The sequence below is a fragment of the Pocillopora damicornis genome, chromosome 5 (assembly GCF_964200805.1).
Source record: "Pocillopora damicornis chromosome 5, jaPocDami1.2, whole genome shotgun sequence".
Taxonomy (NCBI): Eukaryota; Metazoa; Cnidaria; class Anthozoa; order Scleractinia; family Pocilloporidae; genus Pocillopora; species Pocillopora damicornis.
In genome coordinates, this window is record NC_142674.1 from 7946364 (window position 1) to 7969027 (window position 22664).

Sequence of the window (22664 nt, forward strand, 5' to 3'; positions counted from 1 at the left end):
AGCCAACGAGTTGGCTATTTACCATCTCATATCCAACGCGCGCTCATGGAATAACTGTTAACTAACAATCCTTTGAACACGTCATCGAACTTTTGACAAAGGCCAGAGGTCAAATTATTTTAAATCAGCATCAACGTGGATTAGATTGGTTCGAATGTTTTGCAAAAGTCGTTTCATATTTCGCGTTACGTTAGACGCGCGTTCATTCAGTTTTACCTTAAAAGGCATTAGTCCTTTATAAATCCATATAGACGCTGCTACCCTCTCGTTTGGCCTTATTTCCTTTCTGCCCACCGAAATTCTACTCTTTTGCGAAAACATGTCCCTCATGAACGTGTTTCAGAAGCATTTGTTTATGGACAGGAAACTGCTCTCATACTGGAAAGTGTCTACTTTGCCAAACATGAATAGTTTTTAAACCAGTTCTCGGTCAAAATTTCCTCCCTCGCGCCTCTTCGCTGGAAAGATCACCCACTTGCGCTGGTAAAGAGTTCCCCTTTATGAAATAGTTTCCCTACACAGTTTGAAAATTATTTTCGTTATTCTTGTTAAAAATATATAACTTTTTAGAAATAAGGTTGTGAGAAGGAAAGATTTTATTCATCTTTGATACGAAGAGCAGATTATTCCAGATGAGATTTTGAAGCTTGATTTCCGGTGAAAAGGAATACATTTTTCAACTCCTGTTCAAATCTTTACATAAAAGTTTTGCCTTACATTGTCAACGATCCATCTTTTTCTTGCGTGTTGCCAACTGAGTAGCCAGTAATTTATCTCCCTTTGAAGTTTTAGAAGATGGAGCCGAGACTGAAGAAGGTTTAGGAGGGGGAGGAGGAGGTGGCGCTGAGCCAGAGGAGGGAGGGTCCGGATTGGGCGGAGCTGGGGCGGAAGGGCCTGGGTTTGGAGGTGGGATAGAGGATACAGGGGACACAGGAGGCGGGGTCACAGCTGGATCAGCTGATGGAGATGTTGCACAGCTATCCTCAGTGTCAGAAATATGTGTTTGCGTGTCGCCTCTCTTAAACATGTTTCCTATTCGTTGAAGCAATGTAGGTGTATCATCCTCTCTTTGATGATTGGTGCTCGTGGAAGGTACATCATCTTTTATACTTGTTTGGTGTGCTTTGGGTTCCTCGGTAGCAATTATGCCAAATATTCCAAAATGTTTAGTGAACACCCTTGCCTTGCCCTCGCTAAATTCAAGAGCGATTTGACTCTCATCAGAGCGGTGTTTCTTGTCACAAACAAAGACGTCACTCCAGTTAGCTTTCTCTCCTGATTGTGTTGGGGTCCAACGAAGAAACTGTGCATGGCTCGCCTCAACGTTCTCTTCAATAGGTAGACAAAGCTCAGCAAACATACACAATGGCTGTCCATGGGGGCTGAGTTCCACTACATGGCTGATAATCTTTTCCGCGTCGCTAAGTGGGGCAACTTGCTTTTTGTCTCTGCACAGCTGAATACAAACTTCTTTAGTTTTTGATGTCAAGGAGCCTTCTGGAAGGTCTACAAGTACTTCTTTGCATTTCACACTTCCCCCTGACAGACCGAATATTGCTTTAGCCACAGCTGAGAAAGCGCTGGGATCTGGGACATTGACACCATATGTGGAACTCAGTTTCCACTCGACTTTGTCAATGGACATACCAATGCTTGGAATTTTCTCAGTTTGCACTCCAGGAATTTCGACATCTTCAACTGAAGAACCTGTTGAATTTGATTCGGAAACTCAGTTCACACTAAAGGGGTAACATGACTGAAATGAATAATAATTGACTATCTGTGCTTTTACACGAAATGTTTGAATAGTTGAATGCATGGAATGTACCATACGTGGTCAAGCTATGCTGGTCAAATAACTTCAGGTTATTGGGAGTGGTGTCAACTGGGCAACCTATTTGTTTTTAGCGTTGGCGTTGACGAATAGATATCATTTGGTTATAATAATCAAAATGGTTTATGGCTAAATAGTAACGAGAAAGATTTATCTTGCGTGCATTTTCTAAGCAAGTGTTAGATAGTGAGGTAGTATGCATCTCAGAGGGGAATAGAGGACGAATTGGAGAGTCAACTTTTTTCATCTTATATAACAGGCTTTTCGAGGATAGAATGCGATGAATGATCTTATACTGGAACATTGAATTTTAGTTTCTTTCGAACTTATTTGAAGGTTATAAATGAAAAATCCACGACTTCATTCATACCTACATCAGCAGCAACAGTAAACGTCTTTTTAGACGGTGACGTTTTTAATTTCGATTCGCCTTTTTCTAAGAAACAAACATGGCGGACATCTCCTCCTTTTATGTGAAAATCAACCCTGCAAAACAAGTAGTACTGTTTCGTCAATGCAGTGAACTATTTGCTTAATTTTCTTCGATTGTTTTGATCGGCGCCTAGATGTATATATATATATATATATATATATATATATATATATATATATATTGAGCTCGGATAACGTAGATTCGTAGATATTCTCACAGAGAACACGCGTATTTTTGTTGACTTGTTTCGTTGACTCCTTTTTAATCCTCTGTTACATTTTTTTCTGAATTGCTGGGCTGAAGCAATCCAATTGAATGTAGTCAAAGAAGTTGATCGTTATCATGCGTCCAGATCAATTATTTGAGATTAATTAACCCTTTAACTCCCAGATCAACTGTTTCATTCTCCTTACTGTAAACCATGTAATTGTTATATTGTTAGTTAAGAGAATTTAGTATTGGATCAACTAATTGTCCCCGAATTGATATTTTTCTTTATTTTCATCACTTATCTGGTTAATGTTGTATTGATATTGTAAGGATAAATTCTGTCTTGGTCACTCATGGGAGTTAAAGGGTTAACATAATACATGTTATTAAGCAGAATACTGCGTCATTCCCACAGATAAAGAGGTGTTTGGTATGACTCGTAATAAACAATAGGGACCTTCGCAGTCAGGACGAAAATACTGAGGATACCGAGTGGAGTCCAATTCGGTCTGTAATGATACGAGTGATTGACAAAATCGGACGACCGCATAACTTTAGCATAACGTGTGTGAGCAGCGTTGAGTCCTAAATGGAACCTTAGATAATTTGCCGTCGAGGTTTCTGCTCTCAGACTATGCAAAGTTTGGTGATTTCACGAATTTGTTTTGCAGAGGACAACTAAGAAATGCACAAGGTTTTAAAATGCACGTGCTGAGTTATTATTATTCAGCACATTGGATCTCTTGTTTTACCGTGTCCTCGTTGCCGTCGTCGTTGGGGTTTTCCTACGGTCCCTATAGTCCATTTTACAGTTGCGTGCTTGGTTGCCAAGCCTTTGAACAGGAGTGCGGCTAAGGGTGGCCTTCTTCTAATACAAATCTTGCTGCTTTTCAAATGCAAATGACTTTGTTATCATGCCAACTAAGCTTAACCAGATACTGGTTTTTATCACAACGTGGTCAACTTCAGTCTCACTCCAAATCAAAGGCTTGGGAACTAAGTGCACAACTGTAAAATGACCTATTGAGGAATATCAAGTAAACTTGTAAAAGATTGAACAGACTAGTCTTACTTACTTACTTGTCAGACACATTAAGTTGCAGCTCCGAGTTTCTCTCCAGTTGATACACAACAGCTAATCTGTTTAGAGCTTCAGGGAGCATGCGACATTCAAATATGTTATCATATTCCTTGGCATGAAGTATAAAGAAAGAGTCGTCATTGGGGCTGAAACAACAACACAAGAACTCAATGATTCATATTTGAGTGCAAAGTAGGAGAATGCATTCTATTCATGTCGTTTTTCGGTCTCACCGGTTTTATGATATCGCGCGGGTATCACTTTTTAACTTTTCGACACCATTTTGGACTTACAAACACACACGTCCTTGATCTCATGCGGGTATCTAAACTTCCTTCGGCCTGGATGCTGTGGTTAGATATGTTGTTAAATTGCAGCCATTTTATTGAATGAAATGAGTTACTCTAAATAAATCAGAGTGCACATCAATCAGAACTGAGAGTCAAACCACCAATGGATATTTGTAGGTTTTGTTTTAGGGTGGATTTTATTACAAAAATATCAATGCTCCATGGAGCGCACTTTTCTTATCCAGGATTATTACTGGTCTACAGTTATAGCTTTTAATGTCACACCCGTTATGGTTTAATTAATTAATCAACGCAATTGTGCAAAACATGTTCGAGCTTGCAGCAAAAACAGCCTCTTCATTGCACTGCTTATTCAGTAAAATAACATACCTCACTGTTACATGATTTATGTTAGTCATGGGTAGCTTCCGTCTAACAGTGAAAGAGGAATTCGTCTGTGAAAGCAATTGTAAACTTAAATAAGTGCACCGCTCGAAGGTGTAGAGATGGCTTGCAGTTTCCAGTGTGAAATGTAGACTGATTTTTCATTTACAATTCATCAATAGGCACATCCTTCAACTAATATCTTTCATTTCATATAGGATATGGTTAAACCAGCCAAGTATTGGTCCTCTGTGCCAAACTCATTAAAGAAGAAGGCTGAGGTTGGTTAGTTCATGTTGTTAGCGCTGGAGTACCAAGCGGGAAGTCGAGGGTTTCAAGCCTCAGAACGAATCAACACTCAGGGTCTTAAAACAATTGAGGAGAATGTGCCACCTTTATTATGATATCCTCGAATATCCACAAATAGTTAGACATTGTATAATCTTCTCAGATATGGACAATAAACTGTATACCTCGTCTCTTGCATTTTTTCTGCACTGGTTAGCAGGGGCCGTTAAAGGACTCACGCAATGCAGAGAGTAGGGAAGGCAGCTCCCGGTGCTGTGGTCCGCTGACCTTTTGTTATTAGGGACCTTAAGCAAACCACGACGGCGACGACAACGCGGACATGGAAAAACGAAAGATCTAATTGGCAGAACAATAGCTCAGCACTTGCGTTTTAAAACTTTATACATTTCTTAGCCGTCCCGTGCAAAACAACAACGTGAAATCACCACAATTTGTGTCGTCTGCGAACCGAAACCGCGACGGCAAATTATCTTAATTTCCATTTGGAACTCAACGCTTCTTTTATACGCTATGCTGAAGTTGAGACGGTAAACACATGCAGCCATTTTTTAAATTCTAATTAAAGGCAGAAATTCATTTTTTTAATTCTAATTAAAGGCAGAAATTCATTTTTTTAATCGAAGTCTTCATTGGCGTTGCCGTCCTGACTGCTTAAGGTCCCTAATGTTCATACAATCCCCCTCTTTCAGTTTTAAAGCTGAACTGAGCCAGCCTGTCTAAATATCCCACTCTTACTTGAGTAATGACGTATAAGCAACTCGTTGTCAAAATAAGGAGGCGATCTTGTTCCTGTGACAAAAGAAAATGAATGTCTTGAGAAACAAACTTTTAACGATAGAAACGAAAGCGAGCGACCAAGCCTTACCTTCCCATCACGGCAGTATTTATTGACTTCAGCCGCAAACTCAACCCTGGTATCCGCTAAACACAAAAGTATCACAGTTTTTATTTAGAAAAGGAATTCAAAACACAGTTAAGGTCAGCTAGGTCTCGTTTGGATTGTGTAGGTCTAAGATAGTTTCAGAAATCGAGTTTGAACTTACGTTGATACATTGACAAAAGTCCAAACACGGGACCCGGCCTAAGTCTGAGATATCCGGGATAAAGTTACAGTGATCATTATACTATCTAAAGTCCATACCCGAGGACCTCGCCCATATTTGAGATATCCAGGGTTTAATTGAAGTGATATACTGACACAAGTCTACACCTGGGGGCATTTACAGTGATGTACTGACACATCAAGTTTGAGAAATCTGGGTAAAATTACAGTGCTGTACTAAAACTAGTCTCTCGGGTTCCCCGCCTAACTTTGAGATATCTCGAATTAAATTGCAGTGATAAAAGGCACAAGCCTACACACGGAGATATTACATTGATACACTGAAAAAGGTCGGAATATTCAAGGTTTGAGTTAACAGAGCTTTAATGTAAAAAGTAACTTACCTATGATTTTCTGCAGAGGTTTTTGGTTCTGAAAACCGACGTAGTCTCCTTTGAAGCCCATATCCCATGAATCTCTTCTCTTCTTCTTATCACCAAGCACATCGACCTCTATAAAGGCAATGCTTAGGGATCGGTCATAATTTATTGCCGGGGTGGGGTGGGTGGAAGAGGCGGTAAGAGAGAGCTAAAAACCAGTAGAACTCGCTATCTTTTCTGAACTACATCATAAACCGCCTTTTATTGCACATAAATATTGTTCAAACGGTATATCGTATAACAGCACCTTAGTTTTCTCACCAAAAAAGTTTTCAAACTTTTCCAATTTCCAACCAAAAGCCCCCTTAGATGTAGCGTCTTTGTTCATAGTATGATTATTGCACTGTTGTTTCTTCTGCCTTGTGTTACGTTACCTTTTAACAATTTCTTAATGGCAATCATCCTGCCGAGAATGTGACGGTCCCTGTATCGACGATAACCCTTCTGAATCACAACAACACCTTGAAAATAAAATTACAGGAAAAAAAATTAAATGGAAAAAGGGATCTTGTAGCTGACGTTTCGAGCGTTAGCCCTTCCTTAGAGCCAAAAGAGTATCTGTGGGTTAAGTGTTGTTTACCCAGAGAAGATGGAGCTGCGCTATTGGTGGCAAATGGTGTCGCGAAAAGCACAAAAGTAAATAAGTCGAATAAAAAGCGTTCGTTGATACTGAAGGGAATGACATTGACGATTTGAAAAATAAATTTCTGATTTACAGTTTTGTGGCCTAGATGTAGGGAAGGGCTGCAGAATGACACACTTTACTTAGGATAATACGTCCGAAGCTTTATTGAGAATACAGGTTCAGGATAAGTTCGCATATAGTTCGAATTTCTATGCACCTGTCGTAGCATGTCGTAGCATTTGACATAACTCCATCATTGGCCGATAAGTCAATGGCCTCACGCTACCGTGCAAAGTCCCACTCAGGGAATAAACACAAAAACAATGTGCACGAACCTTTCCGTATCCTTAGAAACCTTTTGCGCAGCCTGTAGGTCCGATAAACACCTTGAATTTTGACACAGTACTTCTCCAGGATTTTATTTTTTATATCCTCCAGTTCATTAAGCTGAAAAAAAATGACAACTTATCTAATCAATGTAATTTTATCTTATTCCTTTCCTAAATCCGATCTAGAAACTAACAATATGTTTACAACGAGTCAAACTGTCGGAGACTTGACATGAAGCGAAATTCATATTGATTAGATTTTAGTAATAGGTTTAATTTTAGCGAGAGATGAACAAAAATTGGCCTTCGGTAAAATTCGAACCCATATTTCCATTACAAATCCAACGCTTGAAATAGCCAGGCTCAAATAATTATACTCGCGGTAAGTGTGATATCAGAAAAAATTAATGAGACAGTAAGTTACGATGCCTTTGTTTCTTAGCTTCTCTTCGACATGTTATTGAGCTACGGCAGTCTTCTCTTCGGAGAAAAGCGCGCGCGATCTCCGACCAATGGTAGCCTTCCTATTTACGCTTCGCCGCTAATATTACAAGGCCCAGTTGTATAAAGGTTAGATAACGTTATCCAACGGATAAATCGCTATCTGGCGGATAAGTAACTGCAAAACGTACAGCATTGTTCACCGTATAACGATTCATCCGGTGGATAGCGTTATCCAACCTTCGAACAACCGGGGCCAGATCTGTAACATTTTCGCCGCTGCATGTAATTGTCACGAGAACAATAGGGATTCTGCCAATGCGTTTGTCAAATAGCTAGATATGGTGACCTAACAAGAGTCTATAACTATACTAGAAAACAAAAAAAACCTCCTAATTTACTTACTGCATTTGGTTCTTTGAGAAACAACTTTGTTTTGCCAATTTTCCATCGAGAGGGATCGATGCCAGAATCTCTCATGACTATTTTACAACCTTCAGCTGGGTCACCAGTCCAGCAGTTGTTCACTTCAGGGGAAATAATACCGTATCTAAAAATGCACACATCCAACTTATCATGGTCATCATAAAACAAATCACTTTCTATGCATATGGGAGAAAATTCATTATGACCAGACAAAACAAGCCATACTGTAAAGATACATTGACAACAGTGGAACAAAATGATAAATCAACTGTCAAAAATTAGGACAGTTTCATGTACAAATCATCGCTGACTGTTTTCGAGTAATGTGTTTCCAGTTTCGCTCTTTTACGCGGTGTGCGAGAACAACCACAAGTGTCGAGTTGAGAATAATCAGTCTAAATTTTAACCAAGCAGCCATAGTGTGCCAAAAAATGGGCCAGTTTTTAACTGAGAATCGAAAGTGATCGTGGATTTTTGTTTGATTTTTCTTTACTTCGCTCTGTGACTGGTCTAGAAATCTGGCGCTACCATTAGCACCAATCGTATGCAAAGCTAAAACCATTCCAAACTTGGTACGTCGCTCACTTTTTCCCGCAATTCAAGCAGGTTGCCTATGTTGACTATGAGTTGTCATCGGTCCATCATGATGTTGACCTTTGCTCTGATTGGTAAGTTGTGATGCCATTGGTTTTGGTTTTTCGACACATTTTTCGAAAACTGCTCTTATGAAGCAATAAATAATATGTTCTAGTCCTCGTAATATCAAACTCTCATAGTTAATAAGAAATTAAAACTTACCTGCGCACGACCTGTTCAAATTGACGACGAAATGCAAATCCGGCTCGTCTGACGCGAATATTTTCTTTTAAACCGAGGTATTGAATCTGATGAAGAACTCTAAAAAAAACAACAACAAAAGCAATTTAGGAATTAGTCTTGATCGTCTTTATGTACGCATATGAACGAACCAACAAAGACTAGCACACAGAAAGAGATATATGTAACTCCTCGCTATTGTCACAAGTATGGGAGTGTCCCGCGATACTTCGAATCTCAGAACTTCCCATCTCCGGGTCGGAAACTCTACAAAACAAGGGTTACTCTTAAAAACATCGACGGGAAACGCGATGGATTAATGGTTAGTGCGCTGGACTCCGGCTCGAGAGGTCTGGGTTCGAGACCTTGCTGGGTCATAAGTGCCACTCTCCACCCGTGAGTACAAATGAGTACAGGCGAATTGTCAGGGAAGCCTAATGAAATGATGCTGGGTAACGTTGTGATGGACTAGAATCTCATCCAGGATGGGGAATTAATACTCCTAGTCGCTTCATGCTTTAGGCACTTGGCTCGGGTACAGACCTTATTATTAAAACAAATCATCCAATCTGATATCGTGTTTATAAGGAACTTAGTATAAACGCCTTGTATAACAACAGAAAATGTTGAAGACGGAGTCTGTTTAGAGGCTCTAGAACAAGGCTGGTCTTTCTTATAGAGTATTGTAACTTTTCAAATTTAACCAATCGAAATTCAAGAATCAACCTTGCACATAAGGTTTTAATATATACCTCTGGTTGTCCCAGTCCAGCGGTTTCTTGGACTCAGTGGGTTTGATACAACGAACGTAATGAGGAGTACATGACATAATCTTGGTGATCAGAGCTGCCGCCTGGGACTGGTGAACAAGTCAAAATAATAACAAGACTAGGTTTAGTGTTCTTACAATTCAATGTTATTATATCCTCATTGTCAAGGTCAATACAGTTACTGACACCATTCTCCTAAAACTCTTTTTCAAGATTTCCGGCCCTGAGAAAAACTGCAACTGCACACGTGTAAATTTACAATAATTTTTTGTGTTTGATATCGCCAATAAGTTGCTAACACGTCACTCGTCTTTTGCTCCACTCTGTCAGGTTGGCGAATGAATGGCAAGGCATTCACCACTCTCAATCCGAGGTCGTTTGTCGCAATTTTTGTTTTATGATATTACACAGAAAATACATGGTTGCTAGTAGAAAAATAATTTCTCTTCTCGTGTTCAACTTGATATCTCACGAGTGAGCGCAGTGGAATTCCATTTTTACATGTACGCGCTTTCATGTATTATCCTCTATGTGATATTATATGACAAAAATTGCGACAAAATTACATTGTGACGTTACCACTGATGTAATCTTCCTTAGTTGAGCGTTTTATCGATAGTGACAGGCAAACAGACCCTTGGCGGCGCAGTACCTTAATCTTTGCTCCAGCAGTATTTGATTTCGCACCACCACGACGCCCACCTCCGCTATCAGGGTTCGCAACTACAGGGAACAGGTCCTTAACAAATGCACTGAAACAACAATGTGTGAAATATTGTTCTTGAGAAGCCGTTTATTGTTTGTAGAAATAACTAAATGTCAAACAGTTTTATCATATGCTCAATTTGAGTCCGGCAAAGAGATGACTTAACACACTGATTAACTTATAATTTTTTACTTTCTTTAGAAATTAATATGAATTATGACTCACTCCTCACTAGACTGCATTAATACAACCATATCGTTTGAGAGTATATCTTTGTTTTTCTCACAAAATCCTTTGGCTTCATAATCCACCTGAAAGATAGAGCAAAATTGATCCGCTTAGAGTTACATGTATATCACTGGTTGATTCAATTGCTTTGTTGTAAACTCACATTTCCAGCGTAGTGGGTGATCGTAAAATAGTTTGACTGCGCTCTGAAATAACGACTGAAGTCTTTATTTGAAGCCACAACTGCTCGAAGTTTCTGTTAAAAAAAAAAATGGAACAAAGTCCAGAATCATGAGCAACCCATCATCCACTAACCCTTTACAGTTTAACTATTATCTGTCTTCTTCATATTGTTTTCTATAATTTTTTTTTGGTACTGACAAGGAGAATTCGTTAAACAGTCAAACCTTCTTCGGTTGGCGATCAATTCTATTATTCTCGTGATCCTAGTGAATGATACAACAGTATTACTGTAACGAGATATTAGATGCTGATCACTCTCAGGACCTAAAAGGGTTAAAGAATACCTAAGCTATGATTTATACCAGGATGTTACATGGTGTACACGGGAAACTAAAAGAACAACTACTTCCGCGTACATGAAGATGGCACTTCAGCCCTTTTTTGAGAAAGAAAAGAATGGTATCGTGTGATTGCCCCGTGTTACACTGCTCATTCATTATCAACACAGCTTAAACACAGACTACTACCAAAAAAACTACCATCGCAAAGACTTATTATCATAATTACGGCTGGGTTTATCTCTTTGGATATGTGTTACAAAGATTCCTTTGCCCAATTTATTTCAGTGTGACACACCTTTCTGACCACCAAATCAATCAAATGGAAAACAGGAATGTTAACAAGCCCAAGTACTGTACTAAAGTACCTCCATTAGAGTTTTCTCCGAGCCTTCGGTCTTTGCGTGCATTGTACTGCAGACGTCATCAAGAGTGCACATAACACCTGGGGGACGCTATAAACATTCAACCAATCAAAACGACTAGCTTCCATAGTCATTATCACGTGGTGAACAGGTAATCGATTAAAAGCCAGGAGATTATCAACAGTTTATATTCCCTTGATTAGAGCACAATGTCTTGAAAACTTTTAATTAAAAAACTTCTGCTTTCACTCATTGTGGACCTTGATGTTCTCGTGTATAGGCGTTATTTCAAAATGAGTTTCCTTTAGTTCAAAAAAGACGTTTCCGATGTCGCAAAATAAAGAATTGAGTTAAAACTCAGCTAAACTACAGATGTTCCATTCTGGTGACCTCCGTATTAGGGATATGCAATACCTTGCTCTCAATAAGTTCGCAGACTGTTTTGTTGTCAAAGTACTTGACTTCCTGCCATGGGATTCCCTCTTGTACATATTCCTCCTTCGAAACAATTTACAGACACAATTCAAGTAAAACTTGAGTCACAGATGGAGAGAAAAAATAATACCAAGAAGTGTATTTTAATCTGAGCAAACACAATAAGGGGATTGAAAACGAAGCACATTTCGCTAGGGGAAAAAGGCTAAGGGTCAAGACATCATACTAATGTAGAGATTTCAATTTTTTTTTTCCCATCGTAAGAAGCAGAAGTATGAAAATAAACCAAGCCTACCTGTTCCGTTTTAAGTGTAAGCTCAATAAATATTTGCTGCAGCTTTTCATTGACAAAGTTGATGGCAAACTGCTCAAATTGATTGTTCTGAAAAAAGGAAAGGGTGCATGTGTCAATAATAGCTAAAATATCCAACCGAGCGTGAGGGCCGCACCGGAGAATATGGTCCCGAGGTAGTATGGACTGAACGCAGCGAGAGCCGCGCAAAAACGACTGAAGGCCAACATTCCTCAGTCGGGCTCAAGCAAGCGAGGTTAGTCAGTTGTTTGTTATATGGCAACCAGACCTAGGTTGTTTATTTTGAATTTCCCGGCTTTCGCAAACAAAAATACGGGGCTTATGACCGTTTTGGTGGAAACGGTCTGTATGGCAAATAAAGGACCAACTAAAAACCAATCAGAATTCTCGGACTTACCTCAGGACTACCTTGCCATATAATATAGGTTTTTATTCAGTAGTGGCAGTAAAATCAAGCGATGGTGTGGCCATACCTCAAAAATCTCAAAGCCATAGATATCAAGTACACCAATAGACATTTCGTCTTTCTCTTTGGACATTGCCTCGTTTATACTCTGAAAAATATAAGCAGTTGTAAAATTACTGAATTTGTTTCCCGTTGACTTGAACTTCTCCCAGTCTCTGAATGATTTTACAAAGTATCACCTCGTGTTTTATTTATTATAATTAATTGCTTATAATAAATCACAAGATAAATTCCCAGTTAAAGGAAATACTTACATTTTCAAAACAAAACTATATAATCAATGCTTTTATCGCACTGTCTTTTTTATTATGTTATCATACTATGAATATCGTTTTTGAAATAACTTTTCTGGTGACCCTGAAACATGATAACTCATTGTCTGACCAGGTTCTTACCCGAACAAGATAATCAAAGACTTGTGAATACAATGCTTTCGCCAAAGCATCACGAGCAAACTGAGCCTGGAACAAAAATTAAATTGATTGGAAAAAATGTACAATTAATTAACAAGACGCACACTTCATTACTGGGATACCTGTGGTAGCCCAGTCATAAAATGCCTTTGTTTTTTTGTCGTCTTTTTTTTTTTTTTTTTTTTTTTTTCCTCCGCCACAAAATGGAAAAATTGCGCAATAGTACCCAGAGGTCATTGGGCCCTCAACACCATGACAACTAACTGTGATCCAATGAGGGTTAAGATGTTCACATGCTGATCACGTGTTATCTTGATGATGATTGACGTTGTCATGCACGGACAGGTCCGGGTCACATGACGAGCACGAGATTTTCTTTTGTCGGTCGTTTTGTATTTCAACGTGTTTGGATTACGATCACCTGAAGCGTCATAGCGCAAACGCTCGAAATACTTACAGACGCATACACAAGTCGTATTGTTCGCGGCCAGTCCACACTAAAAGATGTTATTGAGCAGTAATTTTGGACCGGATTGAGTCGCGAACTGTGTATCCGTTGTAGTTTCTGGTGATTTCTGCCGTTTTAAGCTTGCTTTACCATCACTGTTATTCACATAATCTACTTTTATTGCGTTGGTAAAATCTGTACAGACATCACACAAACCAACTCGCGCACAAAATAAGAAGAGTATATTGAAGGCTTGAAATTATATTACGATCGATTTTCATCAAGAAATGGGCCAGGAATTTTCCACAATAGTGCAAATAATCGTGAAGGCTGATCGAGGAAAAGCGATTGCGTGACGCTCGGTAAGCTGTAAGATGACATGTTATTATTTACCATGCCAGACGTAAAAACTCTTCAGATTCTCAGTCTGCATTTTGTACCCACTCTGCAGTCTCCAGTCTATATTTTGTATCCGGTCTGCTGTCTGCATTTTGCACTAACAGGTATCTGTGGCACCAATACAGTTTATATTTGGTTACATTTATTCGCACAACACACATAATCTACCACAAAATACCTGTGAGTGAGGTAATTCGACATTTTCGTTCTTTTCCACGTTAATACTCTTCTTTCCTTTTGTAAGAATGTAGACCACAAGTAATCCACCCACTCTACAAAAAATAACTCTTGCATGCATAGCATGCCTATGTTTTGAAATAGGTGTATGCACTTAGCCAGACTTGAGCTCACTATTTCAGTATACTAATCCGACACCCGTAGTATCACTACACTTGATTCCAAGGATCCAGTACCATCCAGGTATCCCAGTTACCCTGCTCACAGGGTCTAGTTTTCCATGATTGAAAGTGTTTATTTAACAAATAGATTCCAAGTTGCCGTGCGTCTGTTCAGTGATAGATCTATTTTGATGATGACGTCATCTATACGTCTGTCCTCCAATAGATCATAAGTGAGAACCAATCAGAATGCGTGCATTACTGAGCTTATTATATAAATCGCACCAGAGCTGGAATGGTAAAAAGCCTTAAAGAAAAACAATGTGATAAGTATGGGGCTTCGTGGCGCGCGCGTCACTCGCTGAGAGCTCTGCGACAAATTTTACGAACAAAACAGGAATATGCGACTTTGCTGATACTGTCGTCAGATCGAACGCTGAGATTGCTTTATTCGGTACCATCTCCCTCAAAGGGCTTGTTGTTCGCGCGGTCTCGATCTTTGTTGTTGTTGAGTCTCGAAAAGTTTTGTAAAATCTTTTAAAAAGTATGTTCGCAAACCTTCTTTCGCTCCATAATGGCCGCGGAGAACATTATACACTTAACCGAAGATATCCCAGTAGTTTCATAAATTTGATGAAAACCTTTAACCGGTATTCGCATTTTGCGGTAAAACTTTTTGTTTGTGATATTTCAGTTTTTTTTTTTTCACGAGTGCACGATAACGAATCCTGTAATCTGATTGGTTCTTTACGCGGTCTGTATTTCCCTATCTCTGCCCACCAGCAACGGTAACGCTTTCGTGAGTCGCCGAGTACATCCCTACTTTCTTTGCCATTTTTCATAAATATATCTCGTTTTTCCGGCTGGGCAGTATTTTTAAGCAAAGACGTCGGTCACTACCTTAGGCCGATAAATAACTTATAAATCCGCTCTTTTCTGTTTTTTTTTTTTTTGTTTGTTTTTTTTTTAAACAGCTTTATTGACCATTACACATGTAATTGACCATTACACATGTAATTGACCATTACACATGTTCTCTCTCTCAAATCACTTTGGTTGACAGAAACATCAATGGTGTCATTACGTTGGTTGACCAGCGTCCTGAAAACTGTCCGCAATTAATTTTAATCGTTCAAAAAAAGTACCAAGAAAGTTAAAACGTGAGGTATTTGGTTACAGTTGAACTAATCAATGGAACTTTCATCCATTTAATATCTGAATTTTCTCAAACAATTTGTTCGTAGTGAAAGCGGCGAGCGAAGTTCTAATTTCAGCTCTTCAACAAATAAACGCTCTCAGTGAGTCTCTCCAAGTCCGTTCAATTTGTACCGTAAATTGCACAACCGAAACTGAAGGAATTCAATGAGAAAAGGCCGCATTAAATCCCCTTGTGTCTCGTCGGAGTTTATCATTCAAATTTAGTTTTTGTGAAGGAAAGACCAGATTTACACACTCCATTGCATCAAACAAACGAGCAAACTCTCACAACTTCAAAGTAAAAAATTTGAATTTACTTACAATTACTTTTCTCGCTGTTTACTTAATGAACAGAGGCAAATCCTCGTACATGAATTAATCGTCGATGAGAGTGAATGATACTTTCCGTTAGATCATTGACTGTTTTTGAAGAAAACACTGTGGTGACAGTCCTTGCCAAACTAGTTTCGTTGTTTTTCAAAAGTGTACATGCGCTATTTTTTCTTACGGGCTCTCTAACTGACAGGTGTCAGATTGTGACAGATGCCTCTAAAAATAATCTTTCAAAGTTTGTTTGGAAGCCTTTTTAATCACCTTAACGCAAATGAAAATGTTTCGGTGAACCATCTCTCTTTAATTTGCATCATTTCAGAGTCTATTTTAACTACCTCGCTCAAAAATTGTTCAGTTTAAGAAGATCTTGCCGTATTTACAGCCCTAAATCATTCAGGTTATTTCGGAAAGAATTTCGTGAAGTTAAAAAAAAAGAGTCGGTCCGTACGGTGAAAAAATGTGACCGAGGTCACAGTTTTTCACCATACGGACCTCCCAGCCAGCAAATAACACATGATTCTTTCGCAGTCGTATCAGGGTTTTCTTAATGAGCAGTCCCGTTCGTTTTCCTCTTTTTTGCCTGATTTTTATTAGGAAAAAAATTAGATAGTGATATCCCAAGGGTTTTCCTCAGAAATCGCATCACATGCTTAAGGCTAATATGCAAATTTGTCAGGGTTATCAGATAATCGCATCAAAAGCTAACACAAAAATGCAAGGAAAAATGATCATGAAATGTCTCTATATTTAAAAGAGTACTAATACTGACCGCTCACAAACAAAAACCGAACGAATTTCTTTTATTTACGAGACCCGGGTGATGGATTCACCATGCTTCACAGTCAGAAAATTGCGTAGTGTTGTGTTCAAAAGCCCCTTGAGAGACCTGATACAGGGTTGGCCAGTCAAAGCATTCATTTGAACGCAGTCTTAATGAGAAAAGTTGCATACTGTGTTGACGTCTACTCCCTAAAACTGCAGTTACTGATAGGCTCGAATGGCTTTTAAACCATTCCTTTCTTTACTTTAGAATATTCAACTGAGCACAAACAAGGCAGCATACGAATCTCTTTCTCTTGCCAGTATATTTAGTTATCAGAGAACTGAAAAAGTATCGGAATATTCACTAAACCTGTTCAGCGTTGTTTGTCTTCTTGGTGATTTCAACTTTGCCTCCCCATCTGGCTTCCATTACGGTGCTGAAACAGAAAAATTCAAAATTTCAAAAAAAAATAATAGATAAACATAATGATAAACAAAAAACAAATATGCAGTGAGAAACTTACAAAAATAAGGCATCGCTCTTTTTACATTAGGGCTGTGCGCAAATATTAAATTACTTATCCTATTAAATTACAACAAAATTGATATTTCTTAAGAGGAGAATCGATTGATAAGCAATCATCAAAGTTGTGAGTTTCTAATTACTCCCGGAAGTACTAATCTAACCTGTTTCTCCGGAAGTACAGGTTTTTTCCGGAAGTACTAGCCTGACCAGTTTCTCCAGAAGTACAAGTTTTTACCGGAAGTACTAACCTAACCAGTTTCTCCGGAAATACAAGTTTTTCCGGAAGTACTGACCCAACCAGTTTCCCCGGAAGTACAAGTTTTTTCCGGAATCACTAACCTAACCAGTTTCTCCTTGAGTAAATCCTTGTTGACACTGAGCAGTTTCGCGGGCATGGTTAACACTTTGAAGAAACAAACACGAAGTCGAGTGAGACATGAAATTATGTTAGAAGACCTCGTGAAAGCATGGGTCAAAAATCAATATCCATCAACAAGGGTAATTATTATGAGATTTTTAAAAAGATGATATCAGTAAACAGAAAGTTATGAATACTCACGGTCGTCATTGATAGGTACAGCCACGTTATTTTCTTCTTTAAACTGCACATTACCGAGATGTAAGATGGCCGACACCAGTTTGAGAATGGTCACTTGAGTCTGCGGGTCAAATCCTACCACAGTCATGGCTTTCTGTGAAAATATTAGAACAACACAGTCCACCTTCTGATCATTTGTCTGTTACCGTTGTCGCAATTTTGTGGGTGAAAGAAAATTAGGAATTTCAATCGTGTATCAACTGTTAACCATCGAGAGATCGGAGCCATCTAAAGAGTCTTTCACTTCAGACATGAAAAAGCAAGAATCCGTGGAAAGTATTTTGCAATGTCTGAACTTGACGCAGATGTTTAAAAAAAGTAGTAACCCTCTCTAAATCATTTTCTTCAAATTATTCTCACGATCGTCTTGAAATGAAGTGGGTTGAATAGATTATGCCTAAATTGACAGGCTTAGGCACAAATAGGTAGATCAGAACTCAATCAATAACTTAACTAAGCAGACAGAGACATTTGTATGATAAGCTCAATTATACGCGCTTCTTGATTGGTTCTTACAAATGATCTTTTGGAAGTCATAAATATATGACGTAACCTTTATCACTAAAAACAAACACATTCCATGCTACCGTGGGTTTACACAGCAATAGGGACCTTTAGCAAACCGCGACGGCGACGGCAACAAGGACGAGGCAAAACAAAAGATCTAATGAGCGGAACAATAGCTCAGCACTTGCGTTTTAAAACTGTGAACATTTCTAAGTCGTCCTCTGCGAAATAACAACGTGAAGTCATCAAAATTTGCGTGGTCCAAGAAAGGAAACCCCGACGGAAAATTATTTAAGTTTCCATTTGGAACTCAACGCTGCTCTCGTACGTTATGCTGAGGTTAAATTGCGGCGCCGTAAGAGATGGTGAACAAATCCATTCAGTCGAGAAATTCCATCTAAATATATATATTCATTTTTAACTCGACGTCTTCCTTGGCGTTTACTCCTAACTGCTAAAAGTCCCTACTAGATCACAAAAGACGTCAAAATGTGGTAAGTATATCAGTGACACACTTGTCTGGACATTGTGCGCAATTTTATGTTCCACAGACTCACGGTAACATGAAATCTATTTGTTTGAAGAGATCTGCTTATAAAAAATCAACAGAAGAGTTACTATTAAATCATGGTAATCATCAGTGTCGTTAGTGCCGTCCACTGTGTAAACACCAGTCTGGTTCAAATAGTAATAAGTCTCTGGTTTGGTGACCTCTATTCCGACATCAGCTAGAAAAAAAAAGATAAACCATAAAAATTAAAAAAACAATTATGAATGCAGACAGATCACAAACCAGGTTAAGAATACGATCTTGTTTACATAGTAGGACAACGCATTAGCAAAAGAAACTGCACTCACTTCGATTTTCTTTTGCGCAGCCAGCAAGTAACTGATAGAAGACATGATAGTTCCTCTCATTCTGGTTCAAAGTCACTACACGGGACTGAAATGCAGATTCTACATCAATTAAGGATCATTGAAAACTAAACGGGAAGACTTAGAAGAAATTGTGCTTCATTAACAACAAAGAAAAAAAAACGATTTCAGAAATTTCAAATTGATTAAAAGAACCACTTCACCTTTTCTAGTAGAAAGTTTGAAACCTTTCCTCCATCGGGATGACCGGAATAGTTAAATTGGATTTCCATAAATTTACCCTGATGAGAGACAATGGTTAGAATAATAATAGTATAATAATAGTATAATAATGGTGTAATAATAGTATAATAATAGTATAATAATAGTGTAATAGCAAGCGGTATCTATTGAGTGATAACTAGCTGCTTTTACTCTAGAAGAAGAAACCTCGCGTTCAAGCATAGAGTTTTGGTAAGGTGTTTAGGGACGTCTACTTTTCTTTTACATTTAGAGCAATTTCAATTGAGTGTTGGAAGAAATCCCATATTGCATTGGTTTTGTTTCACTTCGCTCTGTAAATGGTCCAGAAAACTCATACTTCTCTCTCCACCAATCACATATGAAAACTTAATCCAGTCGCTACTTGATCGCCTGCTTCTTCCTGCACTTTAGGCAGTTTATTTGTCTTTACTTTGAGTTCTCATTGGCTCATAGAGGTATTTACCTTTTTCTTGATAGACTGTTGTGTTTCATTTGATTTTGGCTTTACGACGCTCAAGCGAAAAGCGCTCTAACGATTATTTGCTTTTTTGAAAATTTTATCGCTTCAACTGTTTTTGTTTTCTTTTAGGTAGCTTTAATTTCAATAAAACTTACAAATCTGCTTGAGTTGTTGTTCCTCGTGGTTTTGGCATTACCAAAGGCTTCCAGTAAGGGATTGGATTGAATGATGATGTCCTTGATATTCTGTTGTCACATATTTACACAAAATGACACAACAATATATTCAACATACTTGTTTGCTGTTTGCCTACTCGGGTAAAACATTTTAAAATAATCAAAATGTTCTCAAAAGCCTTTTTAGAAATTGATCCAAAACCAGTGATATCTTTAGTCCAATCACTCTTTTGTCTTAGAATCTCTCTGGTTCGAGCATTAAACTTCCGATTAGGTGTTCGAAGATCCTTTTGTTCTATTCCTGTTTTGTTTATTGCTTTTGCTTCTTTAATTTGTCTTGGTTTTTGTTTTTAGTATTTTAGAGCTCTTTCGAAAAGGTAGAAGTTTTCTCTTACTATTAATAGCTTCATATTCACATATAGTAAGTGTACAGTAACATTACCTCAACTTTTGCTGATCCTTTACCAGAAACTTTAGAAATGAAGTTCATGATGTGTTTTGCAGAAACTGTCTTACCCGCTCCGCTCTCTCCACTGAAAATAAAACCACATGAGTAGCATAACATTCTAATAGCTAATATCAAAGCAAATAAAAGGAAAAATATTGACATGTACCTGATGATAACACACTGATTTTCATGTTCCATCATCATATTCTGATACATGGTGTTTGTCAAGGCATACAAATGAGGAGGCTTGGGACCCTTAAAAGGAAAATCTTAGCGTTACATTCTTCGAGCTGGTTGCTTCCTGCTTTACAGGTACAATAAACACTATTCAAAGAGAACGAGTCCGAATTTCTGTGAAAAATATAACAATCTAAACGTGGTAAACTTCAAATGATGTCAGGAGTTAAACGATTTAACAATTTTCAATTGAGCGTTGAAAGTAATCCGGGATTGCGTTGGTTTTTCTTAACTTCGCCTTGCGATTGGTCCAGAAAACTCGCACCACTTTTTCTCAACCAATCAGATGAAAAAGTAAAGCCGATCACGACTTAGTCGCCTGCGTTTTCCCGCGTTTTGGACAATTTAGTTGTGACCATTGGTTCTTAAGAGTATTTTCCTTTATTCTAATTGGCTGTCGTGGTCACTGTAATTTTGGATTCATGACACTCAATCGAAAAGCGCCCTAATGTACCTTTATATTCTTGAACATTCCAGTCTCACTTGAAGTTTCTTTTTGTATACTTCTCCTTCTGGCATCCAAGATGTCTGCAGGCATCTGTGCAGTTGTACAGCGGGTTGCTCGGTCGTCAATTTTTAATGTACCCATGTCGTCTGCTTCTTCACCCCCGCGGTAGAAATCCACGGCATCTGAGCCATAGATTTTCAGAGCTTTGAAAGGATTCACTGCTATCAACACGCGGCCAATGTATGTCTGACGGAGAAAAGGAATATGGCCATTTAGACAATTTAAACTTGTTTCTTTAGTAGGAGTTGAGGTAAACTTGCATTTTGAAATCAATTTTTCACAAAACACCGACTTACATAAATCACTTCTTTCTTGAGGCGAACGCGAAGGTTTTCCCCGATGTCTTTTTCAGTGATTTGCGGCAACTCAACCATATCATCAAAACCATTTGACTTGGACGCCATTCTAAAAGATTAACTACAAACAAGCAAGAAATAATGCATAAGCAATTTGTTCTTTTTCAAAAAGTTTGTTAAGACTTTATTCCTATCCATAGCAAAAAGTCCTCTTTTGGCAGCGTAGTCTTTTCCAACCCCTTCGATTTCTGGGCAATAACGAAATGGTTTTCTTGGAGGTTTAGTCGTTAAAAGTCTAATGATACAAACTCAGTGGGATAATTTCATTAAATTAAAAAGTGGCCTTACTGCATAACAAACTCGCTAGAGTAGTTTTTAATTGAGTATTAAAAGTAATCCGGGATTTCTTTGGTTGTGCTTTACTTCGTTATGTGATTGGTCCAAAAAACTCGTGCCACTTCTTTAATCAATCAGATGCAAAACTAAAACCAATCGCTTCTTTTTAACTCGCGCTTTCCCGCACTAAAGACACTCTGCTCGTTTAAACTTCGAACTCTCATTTGCCTCTCGTTGTACTTTCCTTGCTCTGACTGGCTGTTGAAATTAATTTTGCTTTGTTTGTAAGGTTTGTAATATTTTTCTCCTTGTTTGCGTGTATAAAAATTACCAAATTTTCCTAACCTTTCAGTGGTTTTTTACGTTCACTTAAAAACTTTCTGTTTGCTCCCAAGGTTTTCCAGCAGTGGAAAAGCCATGTCCTTCTTGTTGCAAGTGTTTACATTGTGCGTATCTTTCACACTGGATTGAAAAGCTGAAAGATGAAAGTCCTCAGATTGAAGTCATTGCAACAATGACTTTCACAATAAATTAACGCAAACACACGCGCCCAATAATTGCCTACGTTTGAAACGTCATCATAATCATGAAGTTACTAAATGTAATGTCAATTTCGAGCCCAGAGTCATTTTGGCTACTTGTCAGCGATATGATCGCCAAATAATGACCTCTGGGAGAATCAAATTTTTATCCCAGGAATCGTGGGATTCCGGTTTTAACTGCGCATATCTGCATTGTTTAGTTACTTCTGCACGTGTTCAAAATAGAACAGACGGTCCGCTACGCCAGCGGAAGAAGAAAAGAACGTAAATTACCTTTGTGTAGGTGAACTTAGGACTCTTCATAACTAATATAATGTAATTTATCATGTAATTTATAAACCAGTAGAAGAAACCGGTGAAAACAGTGCACCTTCCGGTGCTCCTGGAAGTTTGGAAGTGAAAGAAAAAGGGATAAGTGACGGCCTTTTATGCAGTTTTTACGCTGTTTTCAGCTTCTCGCGCGAGGTGAATCGATCGCAAGCTAGTTAGTTGTAAAATAGACTTTGAGCAAGCATGGATGCAGCAGTTTCATCTACTTTAAGAGAATTGGGCTCAAA

The 22664-nt window shown here is 38.4% G+C and overlaps 1 protein-coding gene across 2 annotated transcripts; it reads right to left on the reverse strand.

Annotated features, from left to right (window-relative positions):
* Nucleotides 1–580: 580 nt before the first annotated feature.
* LOC113685271 (unconventional myosin-If) lies at nt 581–21346 on the reverse strand. Of its 2 annotated transcripts, XM_027202760.2 has the most exons (31): nt 21230–21346; nt 20880–21119; nt 20355–20443; nt 20183–20273; nt 19720–19809; nt 19065–19142; nt 18844–18928; nt 18604–18713; nt 17440–17572; nt 17220–17283; nt 16725–16791; nt 12860–12925; nt 12472–12552; nt 11981–12067; nt 11665–11748; nt 11254–11340; nt 10528–10620; nt 10362–10447; nt 10083–10182; nt 9413–9519; nt 8643–8741; nt 7824–7968; nt 6984–7095; nt 6398–6484; nt 5988–6095; nt 5407–5462; nt 5277–5330; nt 4239–4303; nt 3558–3704; nt 2205–2320; nt 581–1707 (listed from the first exon to the last, which is right to left on the reverse strand). In XM_027202760.2, exons 1-31 carry the CDS (start codon nt 21335–21337, stop codon nt 722–724), a joined length of 3921 nt encoding a protein of 1306 aa, XP_027058561.2. In that variant the 5' UTR covers nt 21338–21346; the 3' UTR covers nt 581–721. The 2 variants fall into 2 exon arrangements, with proteins under 2 accessions (XP_027058561.2, XP_089062906.1); XM_089206780.1 differs by lacking the exon at nt 581–1707 and having other exon boundaries at nt 2209–2320; nt 3554–3704.
* Nucleotides 21347–22664: the final 1318 nt, after the last annotated feature.